The sequence below is a fragment of the Colias philodice genome, chromosome 26 (assembly GCF_061535455.1).
Source record: "Colias philodice isolate Cphi_HAF_F1 chromosome 26, ilColPhil1 Martin Lab GWU primary, whole genome shotgun sequence".
NCBI lineage: Eukaryota > Metazoa > Arthropoda > Insecta > Lepidoptera > Pieridae > Colias > Colias philodice.
This window is the reverse complement of record NC_143111.1, coordinates 1,312,117-1,334,495: the sequence shown is the minus strand read 5'-3', so window position 1 is coordinate 1,334,495 and position 22,379 is coordinate 1,312,117. Positions and strand designations below refer to the sequence as shown.

The following is a 22,379-nucleotide window of genomic DNA, read 5'->3' as shown; positions in this document are numbered from 1 at the left end:
TGAAAATAAATGAAGTGTGAATGTAGTTGATAGAAATTGTTTTTTCCTCTTTTCGTTTTGGAAAATGGTTCTTAAATAAACAAATTTGTGATGTCAATTCAGATTTTTTCTCTTATTTTTTTATTTTTACTCACATCGTGCAGGCTTTCAAAAATAGTCTGAAAATCAAAGTCCAGTAATGGTGATAGGCTAGTCTACTTTACACTAGAAATCAATTCACGTTTACATGTTAATAATATAAAATCATTGAGTGGCCAATGAAACTGCCATTTTATATGTGTGTGTGTGGTGTATTCGTGTTTTACTTGTGTTGAGAGCTAACAAGAAATTATGTTTTTGGAACTCAAATGCAAATTAAACTGTTAGACAGAGATACGAAATATATTTTACATAGTGCTGTCTCTGTCTGACAAAAATTTGTGGCATTTGGTTTCAAAAACACAAGGTTGAACACTTATTTTGGTTCCAAATCTAAAAGTTTGTTTAAGATCAATTTATCCATGTCTGGGTCTAAAATAATAAATATCCAGACATGAAAATTTAGAACTACGAACGTCTTAAGATAATCGGACATTTTAGCCTAAGAACTTAGTTCTAGGTAATATAAAACTTAGAGGCCTATGTAAGTGGCTTCGAGATAAAAGTCTGTCTTTATAAGGCAATAATAAGTGTGAGGTAAGGTCGGAAAATATTATGAATGCCCAGACTTAGTCGGGCGGTGTAAAAATTTCCTAGATGAAGTATTGCAAATTTCCACAATTAAGGAATTTTGCAAAAAGTATTAAAAATCCGCGCCTATAATGAAAGAATCGGAATAGAAAATCTCATGTTGTCTTGCTCGCACATAGGAGATTCGATTATTTACTGTCGCGGATTATAACCTAAAAAGTCTTAATATTCCTATAATATGCATTAATAAAATGCGTGTTAAATGTATTGATTGGCAAAGCGATAAAATATAAATATAGTCAGAACGGTAAGATCTAAGGCCTTGTAAATGTTTGCTATGAGATAGTAAATAACTGAAATGATTATAATAATTGTAACATAATAAATGCTTATTTTATAATCCCGAAGCTTGTGGGACAGTTTATTTTAATACATACAACTAGGAAACATTCGGATTTTTTTGTTTTTTTAATAGTGATGGATGTATTTAAAACGGAATTCCAAATTATGTCCAATGTATGATGAATAAATATTTATAATGAAGTTCTGTTGTTTTATTTTTTATCCAAATGGTGTTATCTTCTATAATATTAAAATTAAACGCTAAATTTGATGCTAAGCGCAAATTTCGAGAACAGCTGAACCGATTTCGTGATTTTTTTTATAATATTACTTGAAGTACGAGGATAGTTCTTACGGATAGAAAATCTATAAATGTATAACGGGCGAAGCTGGAGCGGACAGCTAGTTTTATATAAAATCATTACATAGATAGGTATGGTATATCAGTAATTTTCATTGGGATATTATATTATGAAGCAACAAGGCCACGGATTACAAATGTAAAATTTGGTCGTTTTGACACACATCGTACGATTTTTTTATATTTCCTATTATTTCCTGGCTAAGTATATATATTTATACTATTTCCTGGCTAAGTATATAATTATTACTTACAAAGAGTGGATATGTCGTGGCCAAATCGTAGATTTGCTCATTTCATGAAATGGTTGCATTTAGTTGCCCATATCGAGAAACGATTTCTTATCATTGACCTGCTTAAACCACATCATGATGTGGCCCATAGACATTCAACCATTTCATGAAATGAGCAAATATGGCCACGACAGATACATATGAGGTGGATAGTATTGACGTTAATCGTAATGAATTTATAAAATCCAAACAATAACATTGTTTATTCCATCAGACATCAGTCTTAGGAAAAAACATGAAAGAATTTTTAGAATCGGTCGAGTAATTTTGAGTTAGTTAGCTTATAGGAAAAAAATCAATCCTCCTTAAATTACATAGGTACCTAAATAAACACACGGACAATACAAGACTTACTATATTATAAATACGAAAGTGTGTTTGTTCGTGTCGTGACTGAGCAATGGAGTGATTTTTTGTCTAGAGACAGTTAGGAGGCTAAAAGTAGAGAGAAATATAGGTTACATTTTATCACATTATAACATCTCATCCCCAGCCATGAAATGAACCAGAATGATGCACAATGGAATAATTGCGAAATTTGTAAAGTCCGATAGATGGCGCTTTTTTGAAAACTGACAATTTTCTCTGACCACGCGAGCGAAGCATTCATATATGTAATATGGTTTTTACTCCATCAATTAAAATAACAATATCTCCATTGATACTTTTAAGTCAGCTATTTCATTCACCCCCTTGTGACTTGTGACCAATTCAATGCCTAATCTATCTAATTAAATCTAATAAAATAAAAGTATATAGGTATCTGATAAAGTATCTCCAGAGATAGAGATACTAAATAGACTAGCGATTCATTCCGGCTTCTTCCGCAGTACAAAACATAGCCTATTTAACTCAAGGATTACGTAATCCAACAGTGAAATGTTTTTTGAAGTAGGTTCAGTAGTTCCTGAAATTAGCGATTCAAACAAACTCTTCAGCTTTATATTGTTAAGAATAGATTTTAATGATCGACTATTTTTAGAATCTATTAGGTTTTAGACATAGCAAAATATACGAAAGCAGAGAGCGGATGGGTGCGTGGTCTACATCTGCAAATCACAACTTTTTTATCATGCCTAAGTCAGTATTCCCGAACAGCTTCAATATGGACACCTTCAAAAAAAGAGCTTACTGCTACCTGAAAGGCCAATAAACTACCTATTCCCTAATCCACCGATGGCATATCCTATTTTACCCTATATATTTCCCTCTTCAAGTAGGCAACACCCGTAACATCAGTTACGGTAGTCTATGGGCGGCGCACTTAGCTTACCACCAGGCAAGGCGTCTGCTCGTTTGCCTTCTTATGTTATAAAAAAAAAAAAAAAAATGCTTTCATGCTTCATTGAAAATTGTACACACACTCGCTACATTACTTTTCATTCACTAAATTTATAGAATGAACCGCCGATATCTACAGTTCACTAGACCTTATCCACTATTACTTTTTTGTATCCTTAAATAAAATTATTCATTTTATAACTCATTCTTTTATTTTATCCCCATATCTACCCTATTGGCTATTTTAGTTACTAGATATTTTATTTCAATCATAATTCTAATGTCGCTTACGAAGTGTAATCAAGGGGTTGAAATAATCCACAATATTTTTTTTATCTTTAGTACAGAATACTGTGTCACATGTAGGCATATCATTTAGGCTTGGTTGCACCATAGCCATGTTTAGTTATAGTTAAGGTTAATGTCGAATTTAACAGTAACGGTAAGTTTCACAGTAACAACGAAATGGGTAGCACGGGTAGCACCAGTATTTGTTAGCATTGTTAAAGTCTCAAGTCAAATGTCATCTCACTTTGTATTTGACGCCTCTGGCAGTTATTTAACGTTAACTTTACCTTTACCCGGTGAAACATGAGTGGTAATAGTTAGTGTTAAAATTATGAAGTCCTCTATAAAATTGTCAAATGGTGCAACTCATATTTTCCCTAACCGTTACTTTAACATATTTGTTATTGCTAAAGTATTATGGTGCAACCGAGCCGATTTTCTACCGACTTAAATAAAGGCCTTTTCTCAATGCATCTGTATTTTTTAATTTGCCTGTGTGAACCGATTTTGATGATTTTTTTATTAATTATACTGTCATATATATGTTTATATTGTCACATTTAGTCATAAAAGGATAGGTACTTAGTACAAATAAAACAAGGAATGTGTTTATGGATATTTTTTTATTAATTTCACAAAATTATTCATTAAAAGCCACAATTTTAAGGCTTTTAAGCTGTCAAAGCGATGACGGTTCAAATATAACTCCCATCGTTAGATCATTCAACAAACAGTGAGCTAGAAAACTGTAATTTAGAAGCTATCTATTAACTACATTATAAACGATTATATTTTGTAGAAAATACCTCATATACCTCGTCGATAAAGGCAATCAAAGCTGCGACTATTGCGCCTGGGCTCGTGCCCGACCACACGACTTACATCATGTAAAACATCACTTATCTTAAAACATGTGAATAAAACTATGTTACGTATAATAAGAACAGCTCAGTGTTATATGACGTATTTATACGACAAGCAACATTCACCACTAATATTTGAAGTATACGTTGAAGCTAATTTGTGATACCTAAGTGAACGTCTTAACCTAAGATGGGGCAATGACCTTTCCGCCGACACGCGAGTTCCTACGGACTAAAACAATTTCACACAAACCAAAGCGAGTAGGCTCTGAGGCAGTAGGTCATTAGCTCCCTCGCTATAATCTATTTAGTTATAGACACAGAATCAAGATATATTTTTCAATAGATTTACGATCTCTTGGACTAATCTCATGTGGGTCCCGCTTCGCTCTATATACAAATAAATTGTGTCTCTTGAGAGATCTTTAACATAGCCTTGCTGTAGCTACCAATTATTATTGAATCAACAATAACAGTTTCAAATTAATTCCTTTGTGTGCTACTAATATGATAATATGAGGAGATAGAAAAGATAAGCTTTTAGGTAAATCCGGTCTTTAAATAGAAAACTCTACTTTACAAATCAACAAACAAATATATAAATGTTCTCTAGATAATCTCTTGTGAACTGATTTAAAAATCAAAGACCGACTTGAAACTTTATAAATAATTTTAATAGAGTCGTCTTCAGGCGCATTAAATATACATATCTGCGGAATATTTTAGGATTAAAATACATAAGTAAATATAGGTAATCGCTATTGAAAGCTCAATGTTTTCAAGACCCTTATTTGAATGAGGCTAGCATTAAAAATATACATTTCATGAGCCAAAATGGGCGAAAAATAAATTTAAAATCTTGTACTCATTTTGAAAAGCTAGTCCCAGTAAGCTACGCATCATAAATATATGCATATATCAATACCAATTGCGACGACTTACAAAAAATATTCATTTCTCGCAATCCAATATAATTATATTTTATAATATACAAGCTTAAGCAAAAATAAACTCTCCATATTTATCTATCGTTACGTCTATTTACTCTACGTCCAACACGCGACACCAAACTTCAGAAACCGGAGCCAACATTGCCCCACTAACGCATTAGTTAACAAACTATTTTATTAACTAATATCCAAATCAGTGGCAACATCACTCGAGTAATTTCTTCATACCGTGCTCGAAACAATCCGACCGAACATAGCGTCCGCCATTTGCAATCCTTCCGTGTCCTCCATTTGCTACACTAAAACTATTCTCCCGAATTACATAACTATATACAACCCCGTCCCGACTCCCGATATTTTCTTAAATACATCGATATATCATATGATAATACAAGTTAAAACTAACAAAGGTAAATACCAGTGATTCATATTTATCGAACGTCGTCGATTCATAAATAAAGGTGTTCGCTTACGACTAATCACTTATTGCATAGAATTTACAAAAGCATACAACTATCGACTAGGAATTTATAAGGTAACAATTATAACGAGACCAAATAATTCAAATTCTAAACTAACAGCGATACATTGAGTCGAGATAATTCATGGTAACAGTAAATATACGAGATCATATAACGTGAATTTAAAATATGAAACAGTAATATATTTGGATTATATGCAATGGTTAGATAAATATTATAAAAAGCTGATTTTAGAGATGTGTCGAGTTCACAGTATTCATATCCAGTCACAAACGGTATGGCGTAACAATGTGTCGTAACAAAATTAATATTTGTGCAATAGTTCAAGTGAAGTTTTTCGATAAAACGGCAGTATAAAGCAAACTATTATTGCAACAACATAACACGGTGATAGAAGAAACCAGTCAACCAAAGCATGAGGTATTTTATATTGAATAACGTATGAATTGTTTTATGTGTTACATTTTTATATTTAGCAATTTCGGCGAGCGATTCTAAAATTTGCCACTCAAAACGCAATATTTTCAAAATGAAACACAGCCATTTATCTTGTACGAGTTACAAATCTATGGCATAATTGATCGATTATTCAAAAGCAAATAAACAGTAGTACTCTTAATTGTAACATAAACTTCAAGATAACAGTCAAAAATGAACCCAAAAACAACTACACAAAACATACTTTCCAACATCAAAATCCATTAATACGTGCAATCAAAATTGAACCTAAACCCGGCACAATAAATCCTACTTTCCAAAAACACATGTAGTGAATCGCTCGCTGAAACTGTAGTGTAGTGTACCATAGTGTAGTGTAGTGTGGTTTAGTGTAGTGTAGTGTAGTGACTAAGTGCTATGGTAGAGTGCGAAGCGTTAGCGTTGCGGCGACTACGCTGCGCGGCCTCGCTGCGCCGGGGGAGCACTGGAACAAGATATGACATGAATTTGGATAGTTATACAATACAATACAAAATTCTTTATTTAACACACACATACAGAAGAAAAGAAAAGAAAAAAAACATATAAGACAGATACAACATGTTAAATAGGCGGCCTTATCGCTTTCAAGCGATCTCTGCCAGGCAACCTTTGGGTAGGATTAGTTATATGGAAATTAGTATCGTTTCTGATTTGTATTTAAAAGAGATAAATTAAATAAAGAGTATAATTTGGTGACACAAAAATAAATTTTTAATTGGACTTATTACGAATTATAATTTCTTTATTATTAATGTAATAAACGCGATAAAATCTGATTAGAATTAAAAAAGTGTATATGAAACTTCCAATTCACTTATTAACATTATTAAATTTTTTTCATATTCTCACATGTCAAAAAAGGATATGAATGAAATTGCATAATTTTCAAGTCATAGGGATTTTAACAAATGATAACCTTACAAAATTAACATACAAAATTAATAAGTAACATACCTTGATATTCAAGACGGCCGCCTGCCCGTAAGCGAGCCCACAAGCGACTTGAGCGCCTGCCCGAGCGACGCGCGCTCGCCCGGGCTGCCCGCACCCCCCCCTCCACTGCCCAGAGATAGCCCGGACAGTCCGGATATACCGGACATCCCGGACATCCCGGACATGCCGGAGATCCCGGACAGACCGCCGTGCGCGTCTAGACACTTTTGGTAGCGCAGCTGTGGAGGAGGAAACAGTTTAGTAAGGGCAGAGAATGCTAGGAGTAGGAAAATCACACGTCTAGACACTTTTAGTAGTGGAGCTAGGTACGAGCAAGAAAATAAGTTGGGCTAGAAAATAGTGTGCAGTAGTAGTGTATACAGGCTGTCGTGTTTCAGACACTTTTGATAGCGTAGCTATGGAGTAGAGAGACGTTTTGTAAGCATAGAGAATGGGGGAAGTTGAAGAGTCTGGACAGATTGACCGGATAAACAGGACAGATCGCCGTTTGCATCTGGCAGCGAAGCTGAAGTTGGAAAAAACAAACAATAGAAAACTTGGCTATGATAGATATTGAACAGTTGACGCTACGCAAGTCTCTCCGTACCATAGTTAAATCACGTTTTACACAACTTAAATCGAACATGTTATGTGGTTATTTCGAATTTTAGAACTTTTTTATATTTAAAGCATAATTGTTATGTTCTTTAATAAAAAAAAAAGTGTGTGCGTGTAACCTTTACGCGCGATTGAAGTAAAACTTCTTTGGCGTTGACGACATATATCACTGAAATGATTAAATATTAATTTAAATAAATAAATATTATATTATAATTTAATTATATTTATTATTCATGTGCTTTACAAAGATTATTTAAATGTTATATTAATATTATTCATTCGAAACAGGTAATTGAATGTCATCATAATTTCTTACGTACGAAATTATAGGTTTGTGGTAACTATAATGTGAAACATAAATTTTACTCTCTAAATTTGCTACTTTTCTTGAAAATACAGCATCTATCGTTGTACCGAAACGCGTTGTTGAATGAAGTCGAGAAGTATTCATAGATAAATCAAATTTTTCTTCTAAAAAATCAATTAACGGCTGAGATTCCTGAGAGCGAAAATTAACATTAAAATCTCCAGTTAGAATCATCGGTAATTCATGATAATTACTATTTAAAAGTCGAGAACCTTCAATTGTGAAGTGAAGTAATTGCTGATGAATAAATTTTATGATATTTGTCAGGCTAGTATTTGTAGAAATATAAATAACAACGATAATCACAGGTTGGTCATTCGTATTAACACATCGAACCAAGGCGATGTCACCAATTTGTGAAACCTCATCGGAAATTTGTGATAATATAGTTGGTGAAATATTTTGAATTGGTGTTACATTGTTCAGTGTATCTGTAGATGAATGATATACAGCTACTCCACCAGCAGTTGAGTTGGGTCGTTTGTATTGGGTAACGCAATAAAAATTTTCAATAAGAATTTGTTCGTCATTTTTCATCCAAGTTTCGGAAAATAACAGCAATGTGGACCTTTTTAATACTTTATCATTCAGATCAGAAACATGAGCACGTAAACTTTGGCAGTTGAAGGAAAATAGTGTAATGTTACTCTCATTTACAAGGTTATATAATTCTTCCTGTTGTGTTATTAGGCGAGAATTTGAAAGTCTTTCAAATTCACACTGTAAATCAACTATTCCCCCTGGACGCTTTCTTCCATGATAAAATTTGTTGTCATCGGTGTTTGAGACAATGAACAATCCATTTATATCAGTTACTCGTGATAATGCTACATATAACAGCTGCTGACTGTGACTTTTATTGTATTCATAAACGATTTGATCAAAAGTACCACCTTGAGACTTATGTATTGTAAGCGCACAAGCAGATACTAATGGAAAGTGATTTCTCTTTGCAAATATTGTCTTATTTCTATTCATTGGTACAGATGACGATCTTCGTAAAATTGGGACTGCTGTTCTACTAATGTTTAGAGTTTGAATATGATGGGCAGCTTTTTACCTAATTTTCTCTCCTATCTTACCAGGAAACTCAAGCCATAAGCGTATGATGTTATCACTGTCATCACGTTCAATATACACTAACTTTCCAACACAACCGTTGGCTAAGCCATCAGATACATCAATATTGGTTGTAATAATGTAAAATTTGTTAAGAACTAATATGATTTCATAAGGCGATCCTCCTGTATCAATAACTGACATTTTATGAAATTGTTGGCGTACATGTGCTTCTTGTTCAACTGAATGACAACCTATATACAATATACATATCTGTTGCTATGGATACTACTTTGTCTTCAGCAATATTTAAAATAGATTGATTATAATCCGCAACATGTTTATTTTTATTTTTAATTTACTTATTTTAAAAGTAATAAATAAACAAGTATATTTAGAGATTTTCAAAAAATTTTGCAATTTAAAATAATGTTTTTAAAACTGTTGAATTTTTCATTCACTTTGCTATTCACAATTGATCCGTTTGAAAATTTGAAAATAAATAATCCTAATTGATTATGATATTTGCCACTAGCTGACGTATAAGTCAAGAAGCGTGTAGTATATGACATATACTTACAACCAATCAGAATTATTATTTTTAAATGGCGGAAACTACACAGACTATAGTAAGCGTTACTTCCGTCAGAAAAAAAATCTGAGTTACTCCCTAGTCGCGCCTAAAGAAGTTTTACTTCAAAAATTATTTCGTTCTCTACACGAAGTCACTTTTTTTCTTCAAATAGCATAGTCTCCCGCTATATTACTGTAATACAATATAATTTGTAGTTTTTAACTTAAATAAGTATTTTTTTAATTAAGATTTATTTTGTTAATAATCAAAATAGTTATTTGTTCATAAATTGTATATTTTTTTTATTTTCCGTTAAAAAGCCGTGGCAACTTGTAATTAAAACAACACTCGGCTATATATTTGTATCTTTTATATCTGTAATCATGTAATGGTGTATGTTTTGTAAGTTGTCCTAAATAAATAAATAAACTGTATACTACATCACCTTGCAGGCCGCCTCAATGGTCTTGCAGAGCGCGCCGGAGCTGGGGTCCGCGTGGAAGGCGTGCGCCACGAACGCGTCCTGCGCCGTGTGCACGATGAAGGCGCAGCGCCGCACGTCGCGCCCGATGCCCAGGAACGACAGGTAGCGCACGCGGCACTCCACCAGCGGCGTGCTCTCCTGGGGACATACACTTATTTGAGTATAAGTATTAAAGAAAAGAGAGAAAAAAAAGCTTTTTTTTTGTTAAGTTAGGGGCCATCCATTAATCACGTGATGTTTTTTTTTTTGCATTTTACCCCCCCACACTCACCCCCTCCTCAGTGATGGTGATGCAGGAGGGCGCCACGGCGACGGCGACGGGGCGCCAGGCGGAGGGCGCGCGCGCGGCGGCGAGGCGCTCGAGCGCGTCGTTGAGCACGTCCATGCCGGTGGCGCGCGGCACCTCCGCGCTGCCCAGGTACCGCGCGCGGACCGTCTTGCGCGGCTCCTCCATCGGCGTCGGGAATGACGCACCTGTAAAGTGTAAACATGTGTGTGTTACTTGACGTTTTGACATCTGTTGACAGATAAAATGCTTTCGTATCAAAAGGCAATTTTTGGCAGAATGATGACATATACAGGGTGTCCCACTATTGGTATACTAAGCGCGAAGGGACTTGTAGTTTTGCATACACTGATCATGTAAAAAATACTTAAACAACAAAATTACGTCAAAAAATTTTTGATAAATTTCTCCTGAAAATCCATCTTTTCTTCTTGCGCGCAACCGGCATATACCGCTTCTCTAATGTGAGTTGTCTATGAAAACATAATCTTAAACGATTGCTCACGTGCTGGTGGCAAAGTTGGACGGGTTGCTTGTTATGGGTGTACAAATAAAGTTTTAAGAATTCATTTATTTGAAAAAAAAATGCGCCAGGAATTTTATAAGTATTTTTTACGTACTCAGCGTATGCAAAACTATAACCTCCTTTGAGCTTAGTTATACCAACAGTTGGACATCCTGTATACAGTTAGTAAGGATTTTCAACCATAATTTGAAAACATATTTGCAATTGCTTATTATAGTCCGCATACGCACGCGTACGTTGGGCGGCATCAAGAAGATACCATATGTAGCAGCTCTACATTATGACGATTATTCGTTGAATCAACTCAGTTGAGGTATTTAGCTGTCAGCTACGTAGAGTCATTACTGCAGCGAGCGCTCTACCCGCCCCGTAGCGCTACGTAGAGCCGTTTTTAGGGTTCCGTAGCCAAAATGGCAAAAACGGAACCCTTATAGTTTCGTCATGTCCGTCTGTCCGTCTGTCCGTCTGTCCGTCTGTCACAGCCGATTTACTCGGAAACTATAAGTACTACAGTGATGAAATTTGATGGGAATATGTGTTGTATGAACCGCTACAAAAATATGACACTAAATAGTAAAAAAAAGAATTGGGGGTGGGGCCCCCCATACATGTAACTGAGGGATGAAATTTTTTTTTTCGATGTACATACCCGTGTGGGGTATCAATGGAAAGGTCTTTTAAAATGATATAAAGTTTTCTAAAAAACATTTTTCTTAAAGTGAACGGTTTTTGAGATATCAGCTCTCAAAGTCGTAAAAAGTATGTCCCCCCCCCTCTATTTTTATAACTACGGGGTATAAAATTCTAAAAAAAATAGAGGTGATGCATGCTAATTAACTCTTTCAACGATTTTTGGTTTGATCAAAGTATCTCTTATAGTTTTTGAGATAGGTTGATTTAACTGTAATTTATTATATTTGCTGCTACGGAACCCTTTGTGCGCGAGCCCGACTCGCACTTGGCCGGTTTTATTTTTTTTTAAAGGCACCCGCCATCACAGAGTGTTCGCGCCACCTCTGGATTATAGTCCAGAGACATTTTTTGCTTTTTGTTTTTTTGAAGTGAAGTAAAACTTCTTTAGGCGCGACTAGGGAGTAACTCAGATTTTTTTTCTGACGGAAGTAACGCTTACTATAGTCTGCGTAGTTTCCGCCATTTAAAAATAATAATTCTGATTGGTTGTAAGTATATGTCATATACTACACGCTTCTTGACTTATACGCCAGCTAGTGGCAAATATCATAATCAATTAGGATTATTTATTTTCAAATTTTCAAACGGATCAATTGTGAATAGCAAAGTGAATGAAAAATTCAACAGTTTTAAAAACATTATTTTAAATTGCAAAATTTTTTGAAAATCTCTAAATATACTTGTTTATTTATTACTTTTAAAATAAGTAAATTAAAAATAAAAATAAACATGTTGCGGATTATAATCAATCTATTTTAAATATTGCTGAAGACAAAGTAGTATCCATAGCAACAGATATGTATATAGGTTGTCATTCAGTTGAACAAGAAGTATATGTACGCCAACAATTTCATAAAATGTCAGTTATTGATACAGGAGGATCATATCATATTAGTTCTTAACAAATTTTACATTATTACAACCAATATTGATGTATCTGATGGCTTAGCCAACGGTTGTGTTGGAAAGTTAGTGTATATTGAACGTGATGACAGTGATAACATCATACGCTTATGGCTTGAGTTTCCTGGTAAGATAGGAGAGAAAATTAGGAAAAAAGCTCATCATATTCAAACTCTAAACATTAGTAGAACAGCAGTCCCAATTTTTATCTAGAAATAAATGTTTTTTCTTTCTTTCTTTCTTTCTTTCAATTTTACGAAGATCGTCATCTGTACCAATGAATAGAAATAAGACAATATTTGCAAAGAGAAATCACTTTCCATTAGTATCTGCTTGTGCGCTTACAATACATAAGTCTCAAGGTGGTACTTTTGATCAAATCGTTTATGGATACAATAAAAGTCACAGTCAGCAGCTGTTATATGTAGCATTATCACGAGTAACTGATATAAATGGATTGTTCATTGTCTCAAACACCGATGACAACAAATTTTATCATGGAAGAAAGCGTCCAGGGGGAATAGTTGATTTACAGTGTGAATTTGAAAGACTTTCAAATTCTCGCCTAATAACACAACAGGAAGAATTATATAACCTTGTAAACGAGAGTAACATTACACTATTTTCCTTCAACTGCCAAAGTTTACGTGCTCATGTTTCTGATCTGAATGATAAAGTATTAAAAAGGTCCACATTGCTGTTATTTTCCGAAACTTGGATGAAAAATGACGAACAAATTCTTATTGAAAATTTTTATTGCGTTACCCAATACAAACGACCCAACTCAACTGCTGGTGGAGTAGCTGTATATCATTCATCTACAGATACACTGAACAATGTAACACCAATTCAAAATATTTCACCAACTATATTATCACAAATTTCCGATGAGGTTTCACAAATTGGTGACATCGCCTTGGTTCGATGTGTTAATACGAATGACCAACCTGTGATTATCGTTGTTATTTATATTTCTACAAATACTAGCCTGACAAATATCATAAAATTTATTCATCAGCAATTACTTCACTTCACAATTGTATTTTCAAGAAAAGTAGCAAATTTAGAGAGTAAAATTTATGTTTCACATTATAGTTACCACAAACCTATAATTTCGTACGTAAGAAATTATGATGACATTCAATTACCTGTTTCGAATGAATAATATTAATATAACATTTAAATAATCTTTGTAAAGCACATGAATAATAAATATAATTAAATTATAATATAATATTTATTTATTTAAGTTAATATTTAATCATTTCAGTGATATATGTCGTCAACGCCAAAGAAGTTTTACTTCAATCGCGCGTAAAGGTTACACGCACACACTTTTTTTATTTCATACCAAAATACTGGTTACATAATATTATTATTGAATAATTTACAATATTATTATTGAATAATTTGGTATGGAGATATTTTAATACCCAAGAAAGGACATAGGCTACTTTTTATCCCGGGAAAATGACGCAATCCCGGAAATCCCACGGAAACTATGCGGGTGTTTTTTTTTTGACTGCACGAGCGAAGCCGCGGGCGGAAACCTAGTAATAAATAATAAGGTGATGAATTAATTTTTCTAACATTTACGGCCCTTTTTAAACCTTCGTAATTTTTATATTATTAAAGTTGTCGTGATGAAATTTCTTGACAAGAAAGTTTAATAGTAACACAATACGTCTACGTAAAGTTACGACTTTTTGGATATTAACTATAAAATATACAACCTATACGTCTACCGAGTTAGAATTTTGAAATATGCGATGGTTTTGAAATAAACAAGAAATACTTGAAATTAGCGCGCGACCAGCCAATATAGCGAGAGCCGCCCTGTACAATACGACCAACGTAACTTGGCGGGCCTGAACATAGCCTCTGCGAACTTTTGCGCATGTACACTCGTATAAAAAATAGTGTTATAGGCATTCATTTTTTTTTTACTGAAATTCGAATAAAATTTCCTTATACAGAGACCAAGTACAAATAAAATAAATATCAAACCGCTATGAGACATAAAGCTATAAAAATAACCTAATGAATTCAGGATTCACTCACCTTTCGATATATATATTTTTATTTTTTTAAATACTGCGTTAAATCAAATATTATTTTTCTCGCCTGGCGATTTAAAACAATATTATTATGCTTTGGTGGCATTGTTCGCGAATAATACGACCAAATTTAAACTAAACTCCTAACAATATAATACATAATAAGATTTAACAAATAAAAACGATCAACGAAAACTTTTGTAACCGCCGGTACTCAAGACAGAGATAGCGACACGAACACGACACCAATGTTAACGTGTGACTGAGACACATGATTGCGTACCGAGAATTGCCGAATAAGCACGAAGTTATACGACGTAAACAAAAAGGGATGTCCACTATGCGTGTCTGAGGATGTTGATTAATCGATTTTTTTTCAAATCAATTGAAATTGAATAATAAAATATATTTATATTTAATTTTATAAGAGGTTTCAAATATTCTCAATCAGTCGTTATTGTAGTGATCATTTATAAATAATTTAATATTTAACTAAATCATGCAGTCCTATAAGTTATAACCATGAAAATAAAATGTTATTAGTTTTTTTTTGTTATTAAAGGCTGAATCTCTTATACTAACGACAACATTCATTAATTCTGTAAATCTATTTCGTTTAGTATCTCATATAAACAAAATCAATAAATTTCAAATCGATAAAAATCGATTGCGATATTTGATCGAATAAAGGGATGATTGTGTTTACATAGAGTCAATCCCTAGCCTAGATCTCCGCCCCGCGCACGCCGCCTCATGCCACCATTTCGTTCCTAAAAAACGTTCGTGCGCAGCCTTCTGCGCGAAGTTCAGGCCCGCCAAGTTACGTTGGCCGTAGTGTACCTTCCTACCCCGATCGCTGCACGAGTCATTCCCGCTACGGCCGTCACACGGGGAACTTGTGTCGCTCGCGCAATCGTAACAAAGGGTGACAACACGATAAGACAAAATGAGACAAATGGTGTCCCCATAAAGAAAATAAGACGAAGAAACATAAAGGTTGGAGGAAAAATAATGCTTACAATTGGAACAAATTAATGAAGTAAGTTGGTTTTATTTTAAATTTGATGATAATTGTATTATAGACGATGTTTGATATGTACCCCTGTTTTAAGTACATAACGAATGTGTAAGATTTTTTCATTTATAGCATAGATAATCTTTTCAGAAATCCGGAAACCAGAAGGAAAATAAACCCACTGATTGTTCACAATGTGAACCCACTCCTTCGTAAGTATCTTTATTCAGTCAAAAATGTATGTTATCAACGCTCTACTGGTTTTATCGCATGATTCCATTTTTAGCAAAAAGCAACAAAGTGCAAAGAAATAAAAAATCATGGTGAACTTAGTGGAAGTATGGTGGACGTAATATGGAACAGGAGCTCATTGGAGTAGTATTATATTTTAAAAAAAAATACGAAAAAAATTCAAGAATTACATTTCTTAGTAGGTGGTAGATAAGTATGTTGTATAAAGAATTTGATGTTGATATTTATTTCATTTATACTTACTACACCTGTGCGGGAAATTGCTTAGTACTAAAACAGGTTTATATTCATATTTACATAGTAATGTGAGTTTTCATTTCGAAAAATTTTGTGTAAGTATATTAAATTGAGTTCCTGGGTGATCTGGAAACACAATAGGGCCCGGAAGATGGCGCTGCAGTCACTCCTAATCACATGAACCGATTTGGATGAATATTTGTGTGCACATTTCATTGTTGTGGGATGATTGGTTGATTCGTTTTCACATTAGCTAATATTATGTATTTTTGTTGTTAGAAAGTAAACTTAATTTAATGTTTATAATACATTATTATCGGTATAAATAAGCCAGTGTTCGTCTCACATTGCTGTACCTGCCTACCTACCCTACCAGGGCCTAACTTTGTTCTGGCTATTTTATTTTGATTATTTGTAATGAATAATTACAATAGGCATGACGACAGTATCCATAAATGTTCGAATTAGTGTTTTTAAGGGAAAATGTATAATATATAAATTAAAAATAGTGACTTAGAAATATTAAAAACATTAAGATTAATGAGATTATCAATAAAATAAAACATTGAAATTCTGCAGTCGGCCATTTTGACTGAAACACGCGTGACGTCACGTCTACGTAAACAACTCACAACAACTTCGCGGCAGGTGTATTTTGTTGTTATGAATATGTTGAGAATACGCATTTTTATTTGTTTTCTATTTTTTCACGTATGCTTTATCGACTCAGAACAGAAATATAATTGCGAATTCACGAATATGTGGTTCGGGTTTCTCTGCGTCAAATTTATACAATCATTTCATATTATTTTCTCACTTTAGGGCCGATTTTTCAATGCTTGGATAAGGGCGTTTGTCCACTACTAGGAATTTTACGGTCCGGCATTCCGATTTTTTACGGTCCGGTATGGCACGCCATTAATCTTTAAACTAGCTTGTGCACTATACGTAATTTTACTGTCCGACATTTTACTTTTCCCTATTCCGGATGGTTTTTTGTGTCTACGAGTCGCTGTAGGTATAATTGTTTTCGAATGCCCACTTGCTTGGATTTTACTGTTTTTACTGCATATGCCAATTAAAAGCAAGCTCTTGTTTTACTTTCTTTTAATTGGCAATGAGATTTGAGAAGTCGGTATTGTTATTTTATATACATTGACCAAGCATTGACCTATAATTATTATCTAAGTAAGTGTTGGTAAGTTAAAGTTCAAGTGGGAATAGCTTTAGCTCCTCGTCACCGATTAAAATAAATAAGTGGTTAAACACGCATTTTAAATCTCTTACGGAACTTTACTTTTTATTATAACGAAGTTATAATATAATATTTCACCTTCTATATTTTTTACTCGTTTCTTGTAAAATGCAAAAACAATCATTTATGATAGCATTATACCGCCAAACTTCCTTGAACTGTACCGCACTGATCCGAGTAAAGACGGACAGGTGCACAAGCAATTCATCGGTTTTTTCATGCCACACCGGACCGTAAAAAATCGGAATGCCGGACAGTAAAATTCCTTGTAGTGCACAAGCGCCCTAAAAGTTATCCGTCCAATAAAGTATTACACGATAGTATTAAAATATCACGTAAACTGTCAAATACGGGCAATTAGAATACGTTTTTAAAATGGTAGTTTTACACATTATTCGACGAATAAGTTTTATCCAAGCATTGAAAAATCGGCCCTTAAACAATTACTAACACTTTTTTTGGGTATTATTTTTATGTAGATTCACATTGCAATACTGCTTACCACTTATAAACTTTGAAATTAGATTCTATAACACTTTATTAAATATTTGTTTAATTTTACTTCGCTATGCATACAGATAATTACGTATTTACGTAAGAGTGACGTCACGCCTACGCCATGACACCTGTGAGCTGTTTTAGCACAGTTAATAAATATTTTTTGAAAAATGGCTTTTATCTTCGTTAAATTTAAGTATATTAGCGAAATATAGGGTTTTTCTTGTTTAATAAACGTATACACACATTATGGAAGAGGTTTTGAAAATCTTTCGTCATGCCTATTATAATAGAGTGCAAAAAATAAATACATGCGTCAATATATTTTGTGTTTTTTTTTTAACAATTTTTTTATTTAAAAAAAATATCATTCCGACCGCGGCTTTGCCCGCGTGGAATTAGGTTATATCGTGAATCCTGTTTTATCCCACAGAAGTTTTCAGTTCGGATAAAAAGTATCCTATGTGTAAATCCAGGCAATTAGCTATATTTTATCAAAATTGGTAATGTAGTCTTGACGTGATTAAGTAACAACTAACAAAAAAATATACAAATTAACATCCAAAGTTTCGCATCAGTTTTACTGTATTAGTGATATCTTCCACTCTTGACTTTGACTGAGAAGAATTAGGGTTTATAACTTCTTTCAGAAATAGTACCTTAACCTGTATTATTTCGTAATAAAGTAAACATTACGAAATAATAATAATTATTAATAATGTCTAAGTAGTTGTTAAAAAGAAGATTATTTGTTTATTAGCAAGAAAATAAAACCAATAAATCAACAATTAAATATATGTATAACAATATTATAACTGTATGACGACTCCATACATGTTTGTCCCGAGTCGGCCAGCGGCAGCGCGGCGAGTTTGCAAGAATGACTTCGCGCACACCCGCGTTCGCGATAGCGAACTATTAGACTCCGCCCACCAAGCAGTGGATTTTTTTTGTGTATCGTCTTAATATAAATTACATAGAGCTATTACCGGACAGAGGGCGCGGGCGACGCGCGGCGGGCAGGTCAGTGGGGCGCGGCGGCGGCTGCAGCGAGCGCTCTATCCGCCTGTAGCGCTACGTAGAGCTATTACCGGACAGAGGGCGCGGGCGGCGCGCGGCGGGCAGGTCGGTGGGGCGCGGCGGCGGCTGCAGCGAGCGCTCTATCATGATGCGCTTGCAGATGTCGCGCAGCGCGTTGGCGATGGAGCGCGCGGGCGCCTCGCAGCGGAACACGTGGCACATGTGCTTGCGGGTCGCGCGGTCGCGGGCCACGTACGCAAAGTCCCTGGTGATGAACGTGCAGATTAATACATTTGGAATTGCTGATAAGCTGATTAATTTGGCGTCTTAACTATTTTCGGTATTCTGCCAGTAATAAAGACAACATAAGTAAAACCGGTCGTACTGGAAATCCTTGAGGGAGGCCTTTGTCCAGCAGTGGACATCCCACGGCTGATAAGAAGAAGAAGAAGAAGAAGTAAAATCAGCACTGGTCACCGGTTATTGTAATTATTTAGTTAAAATAAATTTTAATAGTTATATTAAATTTTAAAAAATATTACACTGAAAAACATCGTAAAGGCGTAAAACTGTAGGTAATGCCAAAAACGCTATGGTAGGTAGTATACTATCTTTGAATATTAGTGTTGTAGTCTACTTTCACATACCTTTCACTGCTCCCAGCGGCATAATAGAAAATGGTAAATTAATAACAAATCACTTTTTTCTAGCTCAGTCAGAAAAATATGTACACTTACACCGAACACTAAACTACAAATTTACACATGAACTAAAACTGCCAATAGATGGCGCTATAGCAAATACAACTCGAAGTAGCTGTAGATTAGCTATAAGGTACCTTGTACAAATAAATAAATAAATAAATAAAGCTGAGTTTCATACCGTCCATTGTCCCTTCCAACTCCCCACACTCGAATGGTGTGTATGGGCTGAGTGTGAAGTGTGTTGAGACTCTCTGGGTCGATCAGTTTGAGTGCACCATCGTCTAAGTCCATGAATAAGTCTTTGCCCTGAAAAGATAAGATACTCTTTAGTAATTTATTGTACACAGCAGATTCAGCACGCCAACTTTATAATTTTTTTTTTTTAACTTTATAAAAGAGAAAATTTAATAAGTACTTATATTATTTTATTGCAAGTATATTATACTAGCTGTTCCCCGCGGTTTCACCCGCATTGCTCTGCTCCTTTTGTTCTTAGCGTGATGATAGCCTATAGCCTTCCTCGATAAATGAGCTATCTTAAACAGAAAGAATTTTTCAAATCGGACCGTTCCTTAGATTAGCGCGTTCAAACAAACTCTTCAGCTTTATAATATTAAGTATAGATTATTCGACAAGTTACGGATTTGGATTATAATTCTGTTGAATTTAAACTTCCTTCCTTTCTTACAATTCAATCTCCACATAACTTGGACATGTATAACCGACATATGTTTTGTAGAACCCCAAATAAGAAACAATTAAAACCTAACCTTCCTTAAATAGGCCATTACAACAAAATGGTTAATAAGATGTTTATAGTGATAAAATTCTAGGTGCGGCTAAACATACATGTTCGTGTACAAATAGTTCGCAAAATTTAGATCGTACGATAAACATGAGGTCTTTAAAATAATTAAGCTTACTTATAACTTGTTTTTTTAAGGTAACATTAAGATTTCTTGGAGATAACCTTAATATGTGAATGAATTAGTAAGATGTCTTTTAAGCTGATATACTTAATTTTAGACATATCTCAGTTAACTCGAATAAAAACATACCAATTTTTGTGAAATAAGATATTTAGGGACGGAACTTTCAATAGTTATGGATTATATTGATTGTTTTATCGACGTCCTATAACCAACTACCTATAGATTAACAATCACGTTCAAACATTGTCCGAAGCAGAACTCTCCCTACGCGTGTATTGGCAGAGTTTTCCAGATACATTACTTTGAACATTACTGCCACGAAATAAGGTGTTAATTTCAATGAATGTTTCATACAACACCACTCGGATATTGTTGATGACTATTTGCGATTGTGAGCAGTTGTTTATAGTACTTAGTTAAATAGTTATTTACATTAGGGTTGTTGAGGATTCCTCTTCCGCTTCCTCATAATGCGGAAGTTCCGCAATATTTTGGGTTCCTCTACCGTTACCGCATCCTCAAAAATGAAAATAAAAAAATCCTCTTCCGCTATCGCTTCCTCAAAATTTAGAGGAAATTTATGAGGATGCTGATCCGATCGGTTGGCGAATTTACAAAGCCTATTTAAACAATGTATTTGAGTTACGAGTTGGACTCTACTAACGAACAAGAGTAGAGTCTTACCGCCATATTTATATCTGCGCCAAACACTTATCTCTAAACATAATAATATAACATCATCATTTCTCTCATACTCGGAAGAAACATATTTTACCAAATAATGTTTGTCAAAAGTCATTTTAAATTAAAAAACAAACAAGTTGTTTAAGCTTACATAATAATATCTACCAGTAAGTTTTTTTTTTTGTTGAAATCGCCTAATGTCGCTTCTGGCACTATAGATTAGGTTTTTTCTGTGGGTTTTTTCGAGTAATATGCATAAACAAAAGCTCATCTGAGTCCGGCTCGTGACTCAAATAGTATAGTTACTTAACCTCCCCTAACCTTAAACATCAATATGTGGAGACAGGAGAATGGCTTTTGTTTTAATTTTTAATTTTAAAAGTTTTTGTTTTTTAATTTTTTCAACAACCCAAATTTACATGAATGTTATATTAATTTTACACTTGAGCTTAAAAACTTACTACTCTTCAAAAATATGGAAAAAAAACGCCCTTAACTGTCTTATATTGCAAAAAAATACCGTAACAATTAGCTAAAGATACTCACATCACCCCATCTTCCAACTTGGTCCAGCAAATCATTACGTCCCAAGCTAAGGTCCACGATACACTTATTGACCGCGCGACTGGAGCGCTCCGGAGTGAGGTCCGACTCCGATATCTCGACCCAGCCGAGCGATCGGACGAAGAATCGGACGGCGCGCCCGTCGGCGTCCGGACGGGCGGGGTAGCTGCGGCGTCTGGAAGGGGAATATAATCGTTATAATTTTTTTTTTACTTTTTTTTGCAAGTGATTATTCCTGTAGATAATTGAGTTGATATAATTAGTATATAAGTGTATTTTTTATAGAGCTTAAGGTGATATGCTTTACAGTATCAATAATTTGCTGTCAAACATATCAGCCCCCCTAGACAAGTGGCTTTCTATTAGCGTAAAGTTCAATAGAATAGATTATGAATGTATGAGATTGACGTTTGATTACGACGACCACGACGATTGATTACGTCAATCTCATACATTCATAAGCTATTCTATTGAACTTTACGCTAATAGAAAGCCACTTGTCTAGGGGGGCTGAACACAATAAAGATGTTTGCCATATTTACTGAGCCACCACTCCGTTCCAATTCCAATTTCAAAAGCTTAAATTGACTCACTAAATTGTTTGAGCAACAGAATTTGAATTTTTAAATCTATACATATAAAAGATCTCTATGAACTATAATTTACAAAAATATTAGAACTCTTTTAGACTTGCTACTACGGTGGC

General features: G+C 34.4%; 1 protein-coding gene across 10 annotated transcripts in view; it reads right to left on the bottom strand.

The window, feature by feature from the left end:
• Positions 1-3,838: 3,838 nt before the first annotated feature.
• The window catches only part of LOC149476748 (protein Fe65 homolog), a 47,154-nt gene continuing 28,613 nt past the window's right edge, over positions 3,839-22,379 (bottom strand). For all 10 annotated transcript variants that reach the window (XM_089711193.1, XM_089711192.1, XM_089711200.1 and 7 more), the window contains 7 exons: positions 21,656-21,848; positions 19,672-19,799; positions 18,861-19,054; positions 10,319-10,521; positions 10,009-10,185; positions 6,964-7,181; positions 3,839-6,451 (listed from right to left, as the gene is read on the bottom strand). In XM_089711193.1, coding sequence (XP_089567319.1) covers positions 6,972-7,181; positions 10,009-10,185; positions 10,319-10,521; positions 18,861-19,054; positions 19,672-19,799; positions 21,656-21,848 — 1,105 coding nt within the window. In that variant the 3' untranslated portion in view covers positions 3,839-6,451; positions 6,964-6,971. The remainder of the gene's footprint in view (positions 6,452-6,963; positions 7,182-10,008; positions 10,186-10,318; positions 10,522-18,860; positions 19,055-19,671; positions 19,800-21,655; positions 21,849-22,379) is intronic.